This window comes from Cynocephalus volans, chromosome 4 (assembly GCF_027409185.1).
Source record: "Cynocephalus volans isolate mCynVol1 chromosome 4, mCynVol1.pri, whole genome shotgun sequence".
NCBI lineage: Eukaryota > Metazoa > Chordata > Mammalia > Dermoptera > Cynocephalidae > Cynocephalus > Cynocephalus volans.
Window position 1 is genome coordinate 100,541,036 of NC_084463.1, and position 18,137 is coordinate 100,559,172.

Below are 18,137 nucleotides of genomic sequence, written 5' to 3' on the forward strand. Positions count from 1 at the left end.
AGGATAGTGCCTCTCATTGGTCTTGAAGTAGACTCTTTAGTTCCACAGTGGGTGTTTGGGCAATAAAATTTAGTTTCTTGGTTTTTCCTGGATCTCCGTCTTGCTCACCTGGAGCAGTGGCACCTCATTGAGAACTTCCCAGAGCATTGTTTGTAATTTAAAACTGTAATTCACTTCATATAAAATATATTAGAGGTGCTCAGTGAATTCCGTTTCCACTTCTTTATCAGGTATGAAAGTTGGGCACTTACTTATTTTGTTGCCTTGTCTCTGCACAATGTAGAATTGGAGTCAGGCAAACCAGGGTTCAAATTCCAGCCCTGCCACTTACTGACTCTTATGTGACCTTAAGCAAATCACTTTTCCTTTCTGAGCCCAGTTTCATCATCTCTAAGATAGAGATAATAATGCCCATGTCATAGGTTTTTGTGCAGGTTAAATGTTTATGAAACATTTGACACCATTCCTGGCCCAACGCAGACACTCGATAAATGTTCTTTTTCCCCTCCTCCCTTCTCACCATTGCCCCACCTTAAGGCATAAGAAGAATTCTTACCCATTCCAATAAAGCTGTTCCTTACATGATGAGGAGCTCCCTTTCCATACTTCTTCACCTGTCTTAGAGAAACAGAGTTTGAATGTGGTAGATACTACTGAGGATAAACGGGAAGTGCTACATCAGGGGAGCCTGTTTTCAAGTACTGGCAAGTTAGTTCACCTCTCTGAGCTTCCATCCCTTCATTTTAACCATGAAGATAAAGATATATCCTAGAAGATGACCGTGAAGATGAAATGAAATAGTGATTGGAAAGTGCTTTGCAAACTATAAGATAGTGTTCAAATCTAAGTCTTATACTACAGAAAATCTCTGCACAGTTGATTTTTGGTGGTCGTTTTTCTTAATAGGCTATCAAAAGAACTTCTTCTGGACCCACAACAAACGCTGATCTTCAAAGTTTGGCATAAAGGAGGTATGAACTCTTTTCCATGAATATCTATTTGGTTGTAAAAATAAGGTCATGTTCTGTTAACAATTTGGCAATCCTTTTCTTTGTTTAGCCAAGTGAAACCATGGCACTGGTGGTGCTGGGAACACAGATACGTGTTAGAGAGTAATCCCACAGAATGCCATGTTGTTCTCCTGTGGAATTTAAATACTTAGAAATCATATCACTTTGTTTGACTATGTGCTTAGTGCAGAAATCCAGGTACATTTGAATCTTTCCAATTGTGTCTCAACAGTCATAATGTACAGCATGCCACATGCTAGTGGTTTCTCCCCACTTTCTACGATGTTATGCCTTCTGCAGACTCTCGCTTATTAACCAAGACCCTAGCATTTTCAAGCAGTACACGAGACAAGAGTCTGACAGCTTATCCTTCCTTGTTTTAAGAACCTCCCCGTGAGGAAGGTGCTGGTACTGTGTCAGGTACTGTGCTAGGGGTATTGGGTTTAGAGAATAAAATATATTCCCTACATTCCAGGACCCCTAGAGGGTTCTATAAAATCCTGTTATAAATGAAGAGAAGGAAAATGCCTAGATCAAACTGACCACTACTCATCTAGTTCTGTATCTCTGTATATATCTCTCTCCCCTTAACTCTGTCCTTTCCAAACAGACTCAGCAAACCTATTACAGAAAATTCTTAAACCTGACCAAGCTGTGTTCAACAGATATTTGAGTTCCTGCTCTGTGCCAGGTACTATACTAAGAGCTAGGGATACAAAAGTAAAATAAGACAGACATGGTCCTTGTCCTCACAGAGTTTACAGTCAGCGTGAGACACAGAAAGTTACAGTATAGTACAATTAGGCAGGTCTGTTAGGGCACATCTTACCTAGATTTAGGATGTCAAAGAAGGCTTCCTGGAGCATAACCCAGCTGAGAAATGAAGGGGCAGGGCATACTGTAATCAGAGGGGACAGCAAATGCCAAAACCTGGAGTAAAGAAAGAGTAAGAGGGAAGTTCAAGATGACTAGAACATAAACTGCAATGGAAGATTGGTGAGTTTGTCCTGCTAAATCTGATGCTGAATTTAACTCTTCAAAGCCATTGTTTTTCTCCATGATCTGCTTAGCAAATGTAGTGCTTTCATGTTAGGCAGACCCCTCAAAGTGGGGTTACCCCAAATTACAATATATCAAGAACAGGTTACATGTTCAATAGTCAAATGAAGCAAGAGTAATTTTCTTTGCAAAGCTGTAACAAGTCTTTGGAATGCAAATTAATGACTCTTGCCATCATTTTTCACCTTTGTACTAGTCTGTTTCTGTTGCTTATAACAGAATACCTGAAACTGGGTAATTTATAAAGAAATAGGATTTCTTATAGTTTCAGAGGCTGGGAAGTTCATGGTCTAGGGAATACATCTGGTGAGGGCCTTCTTCAATGCAGAGAATCACATGGCAAGAATCAGCTGAGCAAGAGAGCTAACCTGCTCACTCGCTCTCCTTATAAAGCCACCGTAACCACGCCTATGACCACCCATTAAACCATCAATGGATTAATCCATTCAATAGGGCATGGTCCTCACAATCTAATCACCTCTTAAAGGCCCCACCTTTCAATTACCATAATTAGATTTCCCACTGTCTTAATACTGTTACAGTGAGGATCAAGTTTCCAATACATGAGCTTTTGGGGGACACATTTAACCCATTGCTACCCGCAATGGTTAGAATTACTTGACCCCCACTCTGTGGAATACAGCTTCAAGCGTTCATAGAAGCAAAGATTCTCCAAGTTGAAGGGGTTCTTAAGTCTGGCTCAGTGCCTCTCATTATGCATATGACTTGAGGCTCAGGGAATTAGAGTAATGTGTTTTGCAGTCAAAGCCATGCTCAGTTTTGCTACTGTGGCACACTTTCTTTGTCTCACTCAACGTTGGACAGTTCACTTGTGTTTTCAGTGGATGTTTATCAAATTCGTCATGATCAGGGGAAAGATTATGCCAGTTATGAAGAATGTAGAAAACAAAGAGTAAAACCTGCTCTTATCTTTTAGGTAGGTCCCAATCTAAAGAAGGTCAAGCTGTCTAAACAAATGTTGTATGGTATATGATGAGTACAGTATTACCAGGATTGTGCACAAAGAGCTGTGGGAGCCTGATGACTACTACTCTTGAAAATTTGCTTTCCTTGATTTATTTAGCAATTGAAAACCTATAGTTGTGTCAATGTTTGGTAGATTCTGCCTTTGATATTCAGTAAACTGAATGGAGCCTATACAAAATAGGAACTTGTGGAGTGACAGAGGCCTGTTTGTCCCCAGCTACATTCATGTCAGAAATGAGGAATAAGTGGCAAAGAAGTGTAAGAATGAAGGCCATTGTATGGTTGTTTATCCAGAAGACAGGGGGTCTTCTCAGTCATTAAGGGCAACCCCTTTACCATACAGAGAAGAGCCTGACCCCACGCTTATTTTACACCCTGTACTGTTTTTCCAGGACATTATTTGTCTTTCTTTCGTAATTTGTGTCACTTTGTTCTTAATTAAAATAATGCATATGGGCCGAGCCCGTGGCACACTCGGTAGAGTGCTGCGCTGGGAGCGCGGTGGCGCTCCCGCCGCGGGTTCGGATCCTATATAAGAATGACCAGTGCACTCACTGGCTGAGTGCCGGTCACGAAAAAACGACAAAAAAAAAAAAAAAAAAAAAAAAATAATGCATATGTATGTCATAGAAAATTTGGAAAATACAGATAAGTATAAATAGCAAAATGCAAATCTCACAATTTCAAGACCCACTACCCTGAAGAAAATTATTGAGACATGATAGAAGATCAACAAAGCTCTTTGCCTGTCTCTTTTCATCCTCTAGTAAAGAGAGAAATGATGAGTCAATTCACACGCTTCCACTTTTTGACCCCATTTCTTCCCCATCCAGAAATTAGGGCTGGCCAGTTAGCTCACTTTGGAGAGTGTGGTGCCACTTCAGAAGGGCCACATCAAAATGTCGTGCATATTCTAATCCAGGCATCCATCCAAAGCTAAGCTATAATTCCCCTAGAGAAAGGAACACGTGTTTCTTAAGTTTAAGGATATTTACTAGATGCCTATGTCAAGAGAACAAAGCTCAACCCTGCCACCTTTTCCCTGCCGTACAGAAATGGAGTTCATAACAGTGAAAGCAGGCTCTGGTTGCCAGCCTCTCTCAACTTTATCATCTGTCTTCTGTGAGAGCTTTGGAATCACTGAATTCTTCTATGCCCCTGAATCATCTCTGTGTGCAGCCTCTAGTTCCGATGGCAAGACATGCCCAGCCACACTGATGAGCTCTTCTCTTCCCCCCACAGATGAGGAGAGGGTGATTGGTTTTGCCTCAGTAGACCTCTCCCCACTTCTCTCTGGCTTCCAGTTTGTCTGTGGCTGGTACAACATCACAGACTTCAGTGGGGAGTGCCAGGGACAGATAAAAGTTGCTGTCTCCCCTTTGGAGAGTTTGATGCACTTCAAAGAAGAAAGGCAAGCAAGACGTGGGGTGGAAACCCCAGGATCCCTGGTATGTATCCTGAATCACACCCCTAACCAATAAGGGTTCTTTGCGCAAAACCTGTAAGAAGATCCTTTACACATGTCTGGCACTTTCCAACTTACAGAATATATTATATATATTTGTGGCTCATAACAACCCTTTTTGGGGTGATATAAATGTTCTGGAATTAGATAGTAGTGATGGTTGCACAACTCTGAATATAACAAAAACCAATGAATTGAATACTTTAAAAAGGTGAATTTTATAATGCATGAATTGTATCTCAGTTTTTAAATAAAACAAGGTTAGTTGCAATGTGGAATCTGAAACCATTTCATTTGACTTTTTTTTTTTTTTAACTGTTACATTAAAATCATTGGTCTTTCATTTAAAAAAAAGAGAGAATGGGAAGAGGGGAATTACAAGGGTAGTACAGACAACCCTTTCAAGGAGTTTAACTGTAAAAGAAAGGAGAATTTTCCAGATTGTCCCAGATAGGGGAGTTCTGTCAAGGCAAAGACCATGTTTTATTCATCTCCCTATCATGTATGCCTGGCCCAGGGTCTGGCACAGAGTAGGCATCAATAAACTTTAAATGAATAAATACAGTAATAAATGGCCAAGAGTTCATCAGTCCCTTAGATCTTTCTTCAGATCAACCCTGGTATTCATAAGACAAGCAATTTCACAGCTAGATTATCCTCACATGTAAAGTGAGTGTAAGATGATGTCCAGCCGGGAGTTTACAAACTAGCTGTAGGAACAAGAGCGTAAATATAGATAAAGCGATCTGATAGCATAGTCTGTAAAATGAGATAATGTCCCTATATCATCAGATTACTGTAAAGTTTAAATGAGAAAATGTATGTAAATTGCTTAGCACAATGTTCAACACATAGAAAGTATTTGGTAAATTATATTTTATACACACACAATAGATTTTACAAATTTATTTATATACTTCTTTGTTCTAAAAGGATTCTTGGTATACCATTTTTTCATTGCTTTGCTTCTACAGATCCCAATGTACAGTCCTTTTTCCTTCCCTGCCTCTAATATGTATGCTGCATTCCCCAATTGCATTATAAGACAGATCCCAGACCACCTTGCTCACACCTCTTCAAAAGAGCTTGATTTCTCCTCTCCTGGGAGGTGAGTGACTTTTTCTTTTTGGCAGCTGACCTGTATGGGGATTCGAACCCTTGACCTTGGTGTTATCAGCGCCACACTCTCCCAAGTGAGCTGATGGGAAAGCCTATATTTCTTGGCAATGGGATGGGAAGAAATGGGGTCCAAGAGTGGAAGTATATGAACTGACTTGTCATTTCTTTCTTTCCTTTATTTGAGGAAGAAATGAGACAGGGAAAGAGCTTCGTCGATCTTCTGTCACAACCCTTGGGAATCCCAAGATCCTGTGAAAACAATTCATAATTTTTTATAAGATAGGAACTAGAAATTTACTGCTATCAAAAGAAGTGTTACTTTGACCATAGCTAATATGGGTAGGATGAGCATGTCTCTGGTGCCCCCTATTTAGTAACTTTAAAAGCTAAAAATTTAATGATTTGCTTTTTCTCCGCATAAAAATGTCCCTGTTACCACTTCAGAAGGGCCACATAAAAATATATTTCTAATCCAGGTATTCATCCAAGGCTAGTCTATAATTCCCTTTCAAACCACCTCAAGAAACAGATCCAGCACTTCCTGACCCTGCCTTGCTTGGGCAAGGTGATGAAGTGGGCTCCGAAGTCAGATAGATTTGGATTTACATCCTGGCTTCACCACTTACTAGCTATAGGCTACCTTAGGCTAATTACTTCAATTCTCTGATCCTTAACTTTCTCATTTGTTAAATGAAAGTAATATATTGTGAGTAAGTGCGAATAGAAATAACTCATATTTACAGACATATACATTTATATACATTAGCTCATTGGGTTTTTACAACAGCCTAAAGAGAGAGGTTTTGTTACTAATAATTCATGTAAAATGCATAGAGCAGCAGTTTCCAAATATTTTGATCTTTGTGCTTTATTTGTAATAACCCAAAACTAAACAACTCAGCTGTTCATCAACAACAGATGAACAGATAACCAAATTGTAATTATATTCATACAATATTACTCGAAAATGAAAAAAAAATGCATTATTGAGATACAACAAAATGAATCTCAAAATAATTATGCTGAGGGAGAGAAGCTGACAAAAAAGAGTACATTGTATATGATTCCATTTATATAAAATTTTAGAAAATGCATGCTAATCTATAGTCACAGAAAGCAAGCAGATTAGCAGTTGCCTAGGGACAAGGCAAGATGAATGGGGGCTGGAGGAGGAAGGTATTGCAAAAGGCAAGAAAAGACTTTTGAAGTCCATGGATATGTTGATTATCTTGTACTAATGGTTTCCTTGGATGTATACATGTGTCAAAACTCATCAAATTATATACTTTAAATATACAGATTTTATTGTATGTTGGTTACACATTAGTAAAGCAGTGGTTCTCAAACATTATCACTCCAGAATCCTTTTACACTTTTAAAAATTAATGATGACCCCCAAAGATGTTTGCTTATGTGGGTCACATCTATCCATTTTACCGTATTACAAATATAAACTGAGAAACTTTTAAAATGTAATATGCAAAATCAGTTGTATTTCTGTACACCAGCAATGAATAATCAAAAATGAAATTGAGAAAACAATTCCATTTACAATAGCATCAAACAGAATAAAATACTTAAGAATAGATTTAAGAAAAGAGGTGCAAAACATATTCTCTGAAAACTAATACATTATTGAAAGAGATAAAGAAGAGCTAAATAAATGGGAAGACATCCTGTGTTCATGAATTGGAAGAGTTAATATTATTAAAATGGCAACATGCCCCAAATTGATTTACAGTTTCAACAAAATCTCTATCAAAATTCCTGCTGGCTGCTTTGTGGAAATGGACAAGCTGATTCTAAAATTCATGTGGAAATTCAAGGCACACAGAATAGACAAAACAACCTTGAAAAGGAAAAACTGGGCCAGCCCATAGCTCACTTGGGAGAGCATGGTGCTGACAACACCAAGTTAAGGGTCACCTTGAATACCATGTTCAGGAATTTGAGATTTGTTCTATAGATAAAAAGGAAAAGCCAAAGCTGGAAAGGAATGATGGTGGTTAAATAGATTAATATACACTGAATGCTTTCAAAAGGGCTTGGCATATAAAGACTCCATATGTATTGTTGTTATTGTTATTTTAGATCTATGTTTTAGAAAAATCTCTCAGGCAGTAATGTGGAGAATGGATTAAAGGGTAAGACAACGCAAGATTATTTGGGAGACATTTGTAATTCAGGCAAGAATTGATGAAGCCAGAACTGTGATAGTGGGGATAGATTTGCAGTACTATTTTAGGAGAGTGATTTGTTTATTATCATTCTAGGGATTTTCTCATTGGTTACAATTTATTTTGCTCCCCTTTCTTCTTGGCAGAAGCAGTACCACAAGAAGCCAGGCATCACGCCATGAAGAGCATGTGCAGAACATCCGCCTATTTCATGAATCCCTGCAGCAGGGAGAGGCAGTATTGCCAAGTGATAACAAACTGACTGCATCACCCTTGTCCTCCCAGACCTCTCTTCTAACTTCTCTCAGGTTAGGCTCTCTTCTGAGAAAAGACACAGGAACCATTGTGGTGCACAAGGTGAATGGGCAATGGCAGCATGCACTACTGCTTTTCCATCAGCTACTGCCATTCTGGGGAGTTTACTAGAGGGCTCTCGTGCATGTTAATATCAGGTTGGGCCCTGGAGCCTCATAGGATTCCTCATAATTGAATCTGTCTCAGGTTGGGGACTTCCATTCTTTCAAAGGGCACTATTACTGATCTACCTATAAATACAGGAACTTTAGGTTGTTCACCAAAACTTAATAATAACCACCCTCACATCTACACAGCCTCACATCCTCTTTACAGTTTACAAAGCTTCATCCTGCCCTGTCTTTATCCTCACAACCACTGACTTCTTCCAGACCAGAACCTGTCCTGTTAATGTTTCCCTCTTCCTTTCTTAGTTTAGTTACCATCTGAGCCATTCACCTAGGTTATCTAGTGAGAAGTGTGGTGCTGTGTAAAGGCCTTGGCTTCAGAGTCAGATAGACTTGACCTCCAGTCCTAGCTCTGTCATTCCCAGTGGGGGAGATAACCATGTTGCAAGATAATTAGTATGCAGGGTGCTAAGAGGGGCAGGTTTCCTGTCCAAGGGTAGACAATGAGTAACATTCTGGATTGGTCATGGAAAGATTTAAAGTCACATTTGAACTAGTCTTCAAAGGAACAGGTCAGACAAATGTGAAGGACATTCTGTGCAGAAAGAACATATACCAAGGCCCAGAGGCATGAAATAACAAGTCAGGTTTGGGGAAATACCAGCAGTTCAGTAAGGAGAAAGCTGAGCATAACGTATAAGGAGGAGGTCAAGTTCTGTAGGGCTCAGACCATGAAGGGCCTTCAATATCATTTTAAGAGTTTGATTTTTAGAACAGTTATTCTCAAGAGAAAAGTGATGGGGAGGGAAGGAGGAGAGTGTGTAAAGTTTAAGGAAAAAACATTTAAAATATTTTTTATTTGAAAAAAGGCTAACCACGGGCTGGCTGGTTAGCTCAGTTGGTTAGAGCATGCTGTTATGATGCCAAGGTTAAAGATTCAGATCCCCATACTGGCCTAAATAAATAAATTAATATAAATAAATAATGAAATAAAGCTAGCTTACTCTTTGGCTTCATAATGCAAACTCACAAAAGAAACATCAGCAAAATCGTTTTGGTTAATGAGACCTGTCAAAAAAGGATTGAACAATAGTGCTATAGCTGTGGGAAACTACCCAAACATATTACAAAAAAGTAATGTTGGGCCGACCCCGTGGCTCACTCGGGAGAGTGCGGCGCTGGGAGCGCGCTGGCGCTCCCGCCGCAGGTTCGGATCCTATATAGGGATGACCGGTTCGCTCACTGGCTGAGCGCGGTCACAAAAAAGGACAAAAAAAAAAAAAAAAGTAATGTGTTCAGATTATATTCTTAAGATTAGTAAAATGCTGGAGATGGAGCCTTTTTAAGTAAAACCGTTGGTGGTAAAACCTGCATTTTCTTGAATTATTCACATAACATATTTGGAACCTCTCAGTCAGCACTGTTGACATTCAGGGCCATCCTATGAGTTGTGGGATGCTTAGCAGAGTCCCTGGCCTCTATGCACTGCATACCAGTACCACCTTTCCCCCAGCTGTGACAACCAAAAATGTCTCCAGACATTGCCAAATGTCCCCTGGTGGGGCTAACTCACCAGGGTGAAAACCTCCGCCTTGCAGCAGAAGTTCTCAAAATTCAGTGTGTATCAGAATCACCTGAAGGGCTTATTAAAACACTGATTGCTAGGACCCACCCACAAAGTTCCTGATTCAGTAGGTCTAGGGTGGGGCCTGAGAATTTGCATTCCTAACACCTTCTCTGGTGATGCTGATGCTGCTAGTTCTAGAGCTAGGCTTTGAGAACCACTGCCCTGGAGGAATTCTTTACCAAATGGAGATGAAACAAGATAATACCAATTTGTTAAATTACCTCCTTGGGTTCACAGAGCCCTAAAACAGTACTTCATTTGAATCACAGCAATCTTATGAGGCCTGCAAGGCAAGTATTAATAAACCTGTTTCAAGATGAAAAAATTACAGCTTGGGCCGAGCCCGTGGCGCACTCGGGAGAGTGTGGCGCACTCGGGAGAGTGCGGCGCTGGGAGCGCGGCGACGCTCCTGCCGCGGGTTCAGATCCTATATAGGACCAGCCTGGCTGAGTGCCGGTCACAAAAAAGGCAAAAAAAAAAAAAAAAGAAAAAATTACAGCTTAATGTTAGTAGGTTAATGTGCCATGGTTCTATACCCAGAACCTCTGACAAGTGGGTTTGCATATTTTCGAAAGCTACACCAAGTTTACATTTGCTTGCATGTTCCTGATGCAGGTGTTTATCCATGTGGCATACACCAGGATATAGACACCTAAGTGATTTGATAGACACCACTATGATTTTTGTTTGTTTGTTTTGGCAGCTGGCCAGTACAGAGATCTGAACCCTTGACCTTGGTGTTATAACACCGTGCTCTAACCAACTGGGCCAGCCCACCTCTGAGAGAGAATCTTCACCTCTAATGAGAGAATAAGGATCAGCTTTGTCCTCTCATTTTATTTGAATTTGACTCTTAAGACATGCAGGCTGTTTCTAACAAAAGTATAGAAAGGCTTTCAGTTCATTCCAAAGGTATTTAGCATCTATGCTGTGCCAATTTTACCAAGCACATTGAGTGTACTAGAGAAATAGAGATTAAAATATTATCTTCTGTTTGCACATGCTCATGGCCTAGTTAGGGAAGCGAAACTAATGCATAATGAAAAAATTAAGGGAGAATCTAAGACAGTGTGATGAAGGAAAAGGAGAAATATGAACTGTAATCCTGAAAGTTGACGGTAATAGAGACAGAGCAAAGAGTAATTTGAACTCAGGTTCCAGTATCAGCAGAGTTGTGAGGAAGGAATGAACCCATTTGGGACAGAACCCGTCTATTATCATGGGTAAAGCACAAAGCTTGGAGTCCCAAATTCTGAACAGCTACATACTGCTCCTTACTCTGGACAGATCACTTAAATTCTCTGATCCTCAGGTTACTCATTTATAAAAGAATAATTACTGATCTCATCCAGTTGGCTGAGAATTAAACAAGATAGTATATTTGAAAGCATAAACATCAAATCCCTTGCAACTGAAGGTTGATATAATTTCTCATTGGAGAATTGGAGAGTGTTGAGAATGAATGTGGCTCCTTTAAAGGTTTTTGAACAGAAGATGTTAGTTTTTACAGCTGGCTGATACAGGAATCAAACCCTGGAACCTTGGTGTTGTCAGCACCATACTCTAACTGAGCTAATCAGCCAGCCCAGAACAGAAGATTTTTTTTAAAGTCACTTATTTATGTCCATTTATCCATTCAGCTTCATTTATTTTGTGCCAAGCACTATGCTGGGTACAGAAGATTTAAAAGAATCAGCACAGAGCTCTCAGTTCATCAGGGAAAATAGATATGAAATAAATAAGTGATATGATTGAAGAGTATAGAAAGAACCATGCAGCACAAAGGAAGAGCTCCTCAACCAACTTAGAGGGTCAAGAAAGGCTTTTTAGAAGAGGTTGCTTGCTTGAAGGATCAGGAGTGGTTCAAAGGACAGTGTTTTCCCAGAGTAGGGCTTTATTCTGTCAGAGTAAGCATAGTGAGGACTGGAGTGATGGTCAAGAACGATCCCCTATAAGGAGGTAGCATTTTTGCTGGGTATCAGAAGAGAAACCACATTAGACAGACAGAAGGGGTGGAAAGTTGTTCTCAGCAGCGGGATTGTAGTCAGAGGGGTGAAGGATGAATTGGTGGATTGGGGAGAGAAGGCTATAGTATTAATAGACCAAGTGAGAGGTATTAAGGTTCTGGCTCAAGCTGCAGAATATTCAAGGTACATAAAAGATGCCTGTAATCTCTATGAATGACCCTTTTGTCATCTCCCCTTTTTGTTTATAGGAAGAATCTGAGTGAGCTAGATCAGATCCAGCAGTACTTCAGCCAGAAGCTCACCAAGACTTTCCTACCCCTCAGCCCTCAGACTCATACCACCGTCTTGCAGTGCCAGAAGAGCCATCAGGACCATCTTGGGCCAGGAGCCAGCAGCCTAAACCCTGAGAGCCAGTGCATCTTGGAGAAATCCAATAACCTGGTTTTGCAAGTCAGCTCCTTAATCACAGGTATGGCTCAGACCCTTTCTTGTTGAGAAGTTATGGTCACTAGGTGCCAATTCCAAAAGCATTTGAATGTCTGCCCTCAGGCAAGCCCTTGTGACAAATAGAGACCAGCGGTTTTCACCATCTTCCCTTTTTGTTTTTTGACCATCTTCCTTTTATTTATTTAATTTTTTTTAAAGATGACCAGTAAGGGGATCTTAACCCTTGGTTTGATGTTGTCAGCACCACGCTCAGCCAGTGAGCCAACTGGCCATCCCTATATGGGATCCGAACCCATGGCCTTGGTATTATCAGCACCACACTCTCCTGAGTGAGCCACGGGCCGGCACCAACCATCTTCCTTTTAAAAAGAGGGACATAATAGGGCACAGAAACATGGGGTAATGGAAAGAGCATTGGACTGAGAGGTAGGAGACCTGTGTCCTTGGTGGGTTTCTGGCACAGACTTGAGTTTCAGTTTCCCCAACCAAAAACAAAGTGGATGGATTAGATGAGAGGTTCCTCAATAGCAGTTTTTGAGCTGTACTACTTTCTTTTCAGAAAAAAATAAAATACAAACATAATTTAAAATTCTAATTCTCAGAGCCCAGAAGTCTGCCTTTTTAACAAGTACCCTAGATGATTTTGGATGTTAGTGGTCCATAGTCTACCCTTTGAAAATCCCTTAGAGTAGTATATTAGTCCATTTCTGTTGCTTGTAACAAAATACATGGAACTGGGTAATTTATAAGTAAATGAAATTTGTTGCTTATAGTTTCAGAGGCTAGGAAGTCCAACACAACTGGTGAGGGTCTTGGTGGTGGCAACAGTGACCCAGGGATCTCACATGGCAGAAAATGGTGGAGCAGAGAGAAAAAGACTAACCTCCTCTTTAAGCCCTCAGAACCATGCCTATGCTCACCATTTTTAACCTGTTCATTACAGCATGGTCCTACAATCTGTTCAAGGCCCCACCTTTCAATTACCATAATAGGATTTCCCACCCTCTTAACACTGTCACAGTGGAGATCGAGTTTTGGGGGGACACTCAATCCAAGGCAAGTAGTGATTCTCACTCTAGCTGCATATTGGAATTATTGAGGGAGTTTTTAAAAATCCACATGCATGGGCCGACCCCGTGGCTCACTCGGGGGAGTGCGGCGCTGGGAGCGCAGCGGTGCTGATAGCGCCGAGGCCGCGGGTTTGGATCCTATATAGGGATGGCCGGTGCGCTCACTGGCTGAGCACGGTGCAGGCGACACCAAGCCAAGGGTTACGATCCCCTTACCGGTCACAAAAAAAAAAAAAAAAATCCACATGCCCAGGTTGCACCATAGGTCAACAAAATCTCTGAGGGTGGAACCCAGGCATCAGTATTGTTTTTAACTCTCCAAGTAATTCTGGTGTGCAGCCAAGACTGAGACCTCTCTAGAGCAAGTATTTCCCAAACTTGCCTAAGTACAAGAATCACATGGGACACTTATTTTGAAATACAGGTTCCTGGGTTTTTCTCCATCCTACTAAATCAGGATCTAGGGTTAAGGCCTGGAAATCTTTATCAGGCAAGCTTTGGCGAACATTGAGAAATCACCTATATCAGCATCTTTAGCCCTCACTTCGTGTCATTTTTGCTCAAGCAAAATGTGTAGCTTCTACACAGGGATGAGTAAGTTCAATGTTCTCTGTTTAAAGGGGGAAGGGGAGCCATGATTGATGTTAGGTACAAATCTTCCTATCCTCTTCTCCCGGATACCTAACCTGTTGGTATCAGGGCCCCAGATGTATACTCTGTGTTTGACTTCCACTTATTTGGATACATTCAGACAACTATTTATTGAGCACCAACTATGCCAGGCACTATTTGGTTACAGTAATGGAGAAGACAGGCATTGTTCTGCCTTCATGAATCTTATAGTCTATAGTTAATTGAAGAAACTTCCCCCAGAAAGAAACATAGGAGCAAAACGAAGGAGGCTTATTTGGGGTAGAGATGAGGACAAATAGGGGAATCTCTTTAAAGGGGTATATTAAAAGAGGAGAGAAAAGAGACAGAAGAGAATCGAAGGATTGAAGCAGGAGGACCTTGAAGCTGGAGGGCTTTGAAGCCAGACTTGGAAGTTTATTGTTTATCCTGGAATAAAATCGGGAATTCTGAGCAAGGGAATGACAAAATGAGAACTGATTTTCACAAGGACCAGATGAATTTCCAAAGGGAGAAATTAGATCAGGGAAATTAGTTTTGGGGGTGGGGGGACTACCCCTGCCTCCATCATGTCTCAGTATACTTTTTTGAAGAAGCCATTAGACAAGTGGATGAGAGTGAAACTTCAGAGTGAGGTGCTGCATGGGATTTCATCTATGCCACTTTTATGTGCCAGGCTTTTGCTGGGTCCTGGAGGCATGTGAGTCAGACATGTGGTCCCTGCCCTGAGAACCTCACAGTCTGATGGGAACATACAGACAGACTTAACCATAGCATTCTTAAGTGCTTTGTTATAGAACAAAGCCATGTACTGATCCCATCCAGCTGGTGCGTCGGGGAAAGCTTCCTGGAGGAGATGCAGTAGAGTAGGGCCTTGAAAGATGGCCTGATTTGTAAAAAGCAAGAAGACTACCTCAAGACAGAAAGTATAGTTCAGACCAAACAAACTAAGTTTGCTTCCTGCTGCCTGTTCCTATTTACAGGTAGGGATCTTTCATTTTCATACATCTACTCATTCCCCTTTGAGGCCTGAAAATTGTCAATATATTAAACACTCAGCACCTCTTGCAGTGCTGTGCTCTGTTAGGTGCTATGAGAGAGACATGATCCCCTGTCTCCCAGGAGTCAAATTTGCCTCCTAACTTCCTCCTTTAAATAAACATACAAACATATATCATTAACTAGACCGATTTATGGATTTATTCATTTCCATTTCATCCCCAAAATAATTTGAGATGACTAGTGGCTTCAATTTATTAAGTGCCTGTATTTGCACCACACAATGTATACCCATTTATCTCATGTATTCTTTACATAAAAAATGGGCAATGTTAATCACACCTTAAAGACAAATAAGCTCTCCTATACCAGCCAGCCGCCAAAAAAAAAAAGGCTCAGAGAGAATAGTTTGTTCATGATCACAAAGTTAACAAGTGACAGTAGAGATTTGAACCCAAAATTGACCCACTCCAAAGCCTATGCTCTTTCCAACATACCCTGCTGCCTCTATTTTCTTTGTAAACCTCCCCTGCCTTATCATGTGGGTGACAGATATTTCCTTACTTTTATTCTTCAAGTAAAATATATAGTTTTAGTAACTGTTATCAAATAGGTAAATAAGTGGATTCTCATTTTGGTTTTTAATTTAGGTAATTACTGAAGTAAATGGAAGCATGAACGTGCCCACCGGGACTCCCAGCTCCCGTCCTGAACATGAGCAAATAGTCTCTGAAAGCATTTCCACAGATGTATCCACAACTATAAATAGATTAGATTTGGTCTTCTGATATTAGAATAAAGTACTAGAAATTGTACTGCCTTGAATATAGTTTTGCTTATTTTTGGGTGGATTAACTATCTTTAAGGTTTGTCCAAAGTTTGATTGCAAGAATACTTCTGAAGCTAGAGGCTAGTGTGGGAAACTTCAGTGGTCTGTGGCCCTGCCTTGTAGTAAGAGTGATATCTGTTGCTGTTCAGATCTGCAGACTATCACCAGGAATTCTCAAGCAGCTTTGAATTCTCACCGAGCCAGGAGTAGGAGCAGAGAAGTCATCACCCTCTCAGATGCTCAGGACACAGAGGTCGTGCAAGAACGAAAAACAACTCCAGACCAGCCATTGGCAGGAGCTCCAGACAAGGACACAAATTCCCCACCTCCCCCTGCTCTTGAAGAGACTTCAGATGGAGGAGGAATGCTCCATGAGTCCCTGGGGCATACAGTACCTATTACAAGGACGCAGAGCAGTGAGGACACTGAGGCAGAACTGGCCTGTAGTGATGAGGACTATGAAGAAGACATCATTGAGCCCAGGACCCTAAATGAGATCACCACCATGACAGACAAAACTAGCCCTTGGTCCAGTTTTGTGTCAGATACAAGTGAGGTCATCAGCCCTCAGCCTGATGAGGTGCAGAGGGAAGGCCCCTCTTGTTCTTCTTCAGAACCTTTCCCCAGAGAGGAGCTCAAGGTCAAAAGTAGCTTTCTGTCTAGCCCACAAAGGCCTATCAACCTCCTCCTGCCTAGGCAGGGTTCTCCTAGCCAAAATCTTGTTGCTTGTGAGAGTGAGGCCTCTAAGGCCGGCACTGGAGAATCTGCCGCAACTGACCCTCAGCTCATCCCACTCCTGACCCTCTCAGGAGCCCAGCAGAGCAACGCTTTTGTTGGATGGAGCTCACCACAGGCAGATCAGGACAAGGAGTACAATCCAGAGGTTCAGGCTGAGAATGAAGCTACCTCCAGTGATTTCAGTGACTCTGCTGATAGCTCCAAGAAATTCTCTGTACATCTAGCCTCCCAGAGCAGAAGGGAAAGCCATAAGGGGCTACCCGTCAACTCCCCTGACATCAGACAGAAACAGGTGACAGCTGGATTAGAGGTATCCACGAGGCAAAGCCTTCTGTATCCTTTGGTGTTTATCACAAGTGGCCCCTTAAGCCATCTCCAGGCATTTTGGATGCTGGTGCTTGGACCAGCCTGGTGTGAGCATGAGCAGTGGCCACCCTCATGGAATGTACTGGGGGTCATGGGAAGGCCCTACCTTCAGAAGACTCCCCTTCGTGACAGGTGCTACAGTTCTGCCATTAACACCAGAAGCATAATGTTTTGAACTGGGTTTAGGTGTTGGTAGCACATTCATTAGCATAGCTTATCCTGATTTATGTGGTTCGCCTATTGGGTATTTCAACACCTGAGGGCAAGGCTCTGGATCTAAGGAATGAGACCATTTATCTCAGTTGAATAGAAGTGGAGGGTGTGGAGAGAGAGGGAAGAAAAGCACTACTGTAGATTGATCATATATGATGTGCCAAGAACTTTATATACATTTTTCATTCAGTCATCACAAGTCTTTTAGGTAGGTGTCATCTCTATTTTGCATGTAAGGAAAGTATAGCTCAGACTTACTGTGACTTGCCTAAGACTTAATTCAAAATGTGATGGAGCTAAGGGGAAGTGGGCACCATGGAGGTGGCCTTGCCCAAACCCCAAGTCTGGCACTACTGATGGGAGAAGGAGCACCTGACATTCCCCCTCTCCCTCCTTTGAAACACAGACTGGCATGTTATGGGGAAAGGAAACCACTTAGGACCATCTATAGCCTTCACATCTATAGTCTAACCAGCTGATTAGATCAGCTTACCTGGTATCCCAGCTACAAGCAGAGATGATTAACATAACTAGTAGGTGAAGCAGGCTGCTTTGCTCTCTAGAGATCTTCTACTGGAAGTCGGGGGGCCTGACATCAACCCTTCTGGACCCAGCTCACTTCTTGTGTGACTTCAGGCATATGATTTAACCTTTCTCGAGCCTGTTTCTTCACCTCTAAGATGGAGGAAATAATCCCTTTTCCACCAGACTATAAGCTCCCAAGGTCAGAGACCTTGTCTTTTTCTGTGTCCCTAGCCCCAGGCATTGCACAGAGAAGGGATCAGTAAATATAGGTGGAAATAAACTAATGGTTCCACAGGATTGTTGAGAAAATCAAATGGGTGGAAACACTTGTACACACCATACATGTGATTCTTGATACAGGTTGGAGAAAAAGCCTAAGGGTAGAAGATTGGGCTCAGGAAAGGTTTAAAGCATGAAATGGCTGTAGGCTGAGCAATGAAAGTAGACCAACTCCAGTGTTCTTCCCTGGCCTCGTTTGTCCTGGCTT

General features: G+C 41.5%; 1 protein-coding gene across 6 annotated transcripts in view; it reads left to right on the plus strand.

Moving 5' to 3' along the window:
• Positions 1-18,137, plus strand: part of C2CD3 (C2 domain containing 3 centriole elongation regulator) — a 126,708-nt gene that overhangs the window by 95,310 nt on the left and 13,261 nt on the right. For all 6 annotated transcript variants that reach the window (XM_063093787.1, XM_063093793.1, XM_063093789.1 and 3 more), the window contains 6 exons: positions 907-971; positions 4,299-4,504; positions 5,496-5,629; positions 7,964-8,125; positions 12,082-12,302; positions 15,958-16,879. In XM_063093787.1, the coding sequence (XP_062949857.1) occupies positions 907-971; positions 4,299-4,504; positions 5,496-5,629; positions 7,964-8,125; positions 12,082-12,302; positions 15,958-16,879 (1,710 nt within the window). The remainder of the gene's footprint in view (positions 1-906; positions 972-4,298; positions 4,505-5,495; positions 5,630-7,963; positions 8,126-12,081; positions 12,303-15,957; positions 16,880-18,137) is intronic.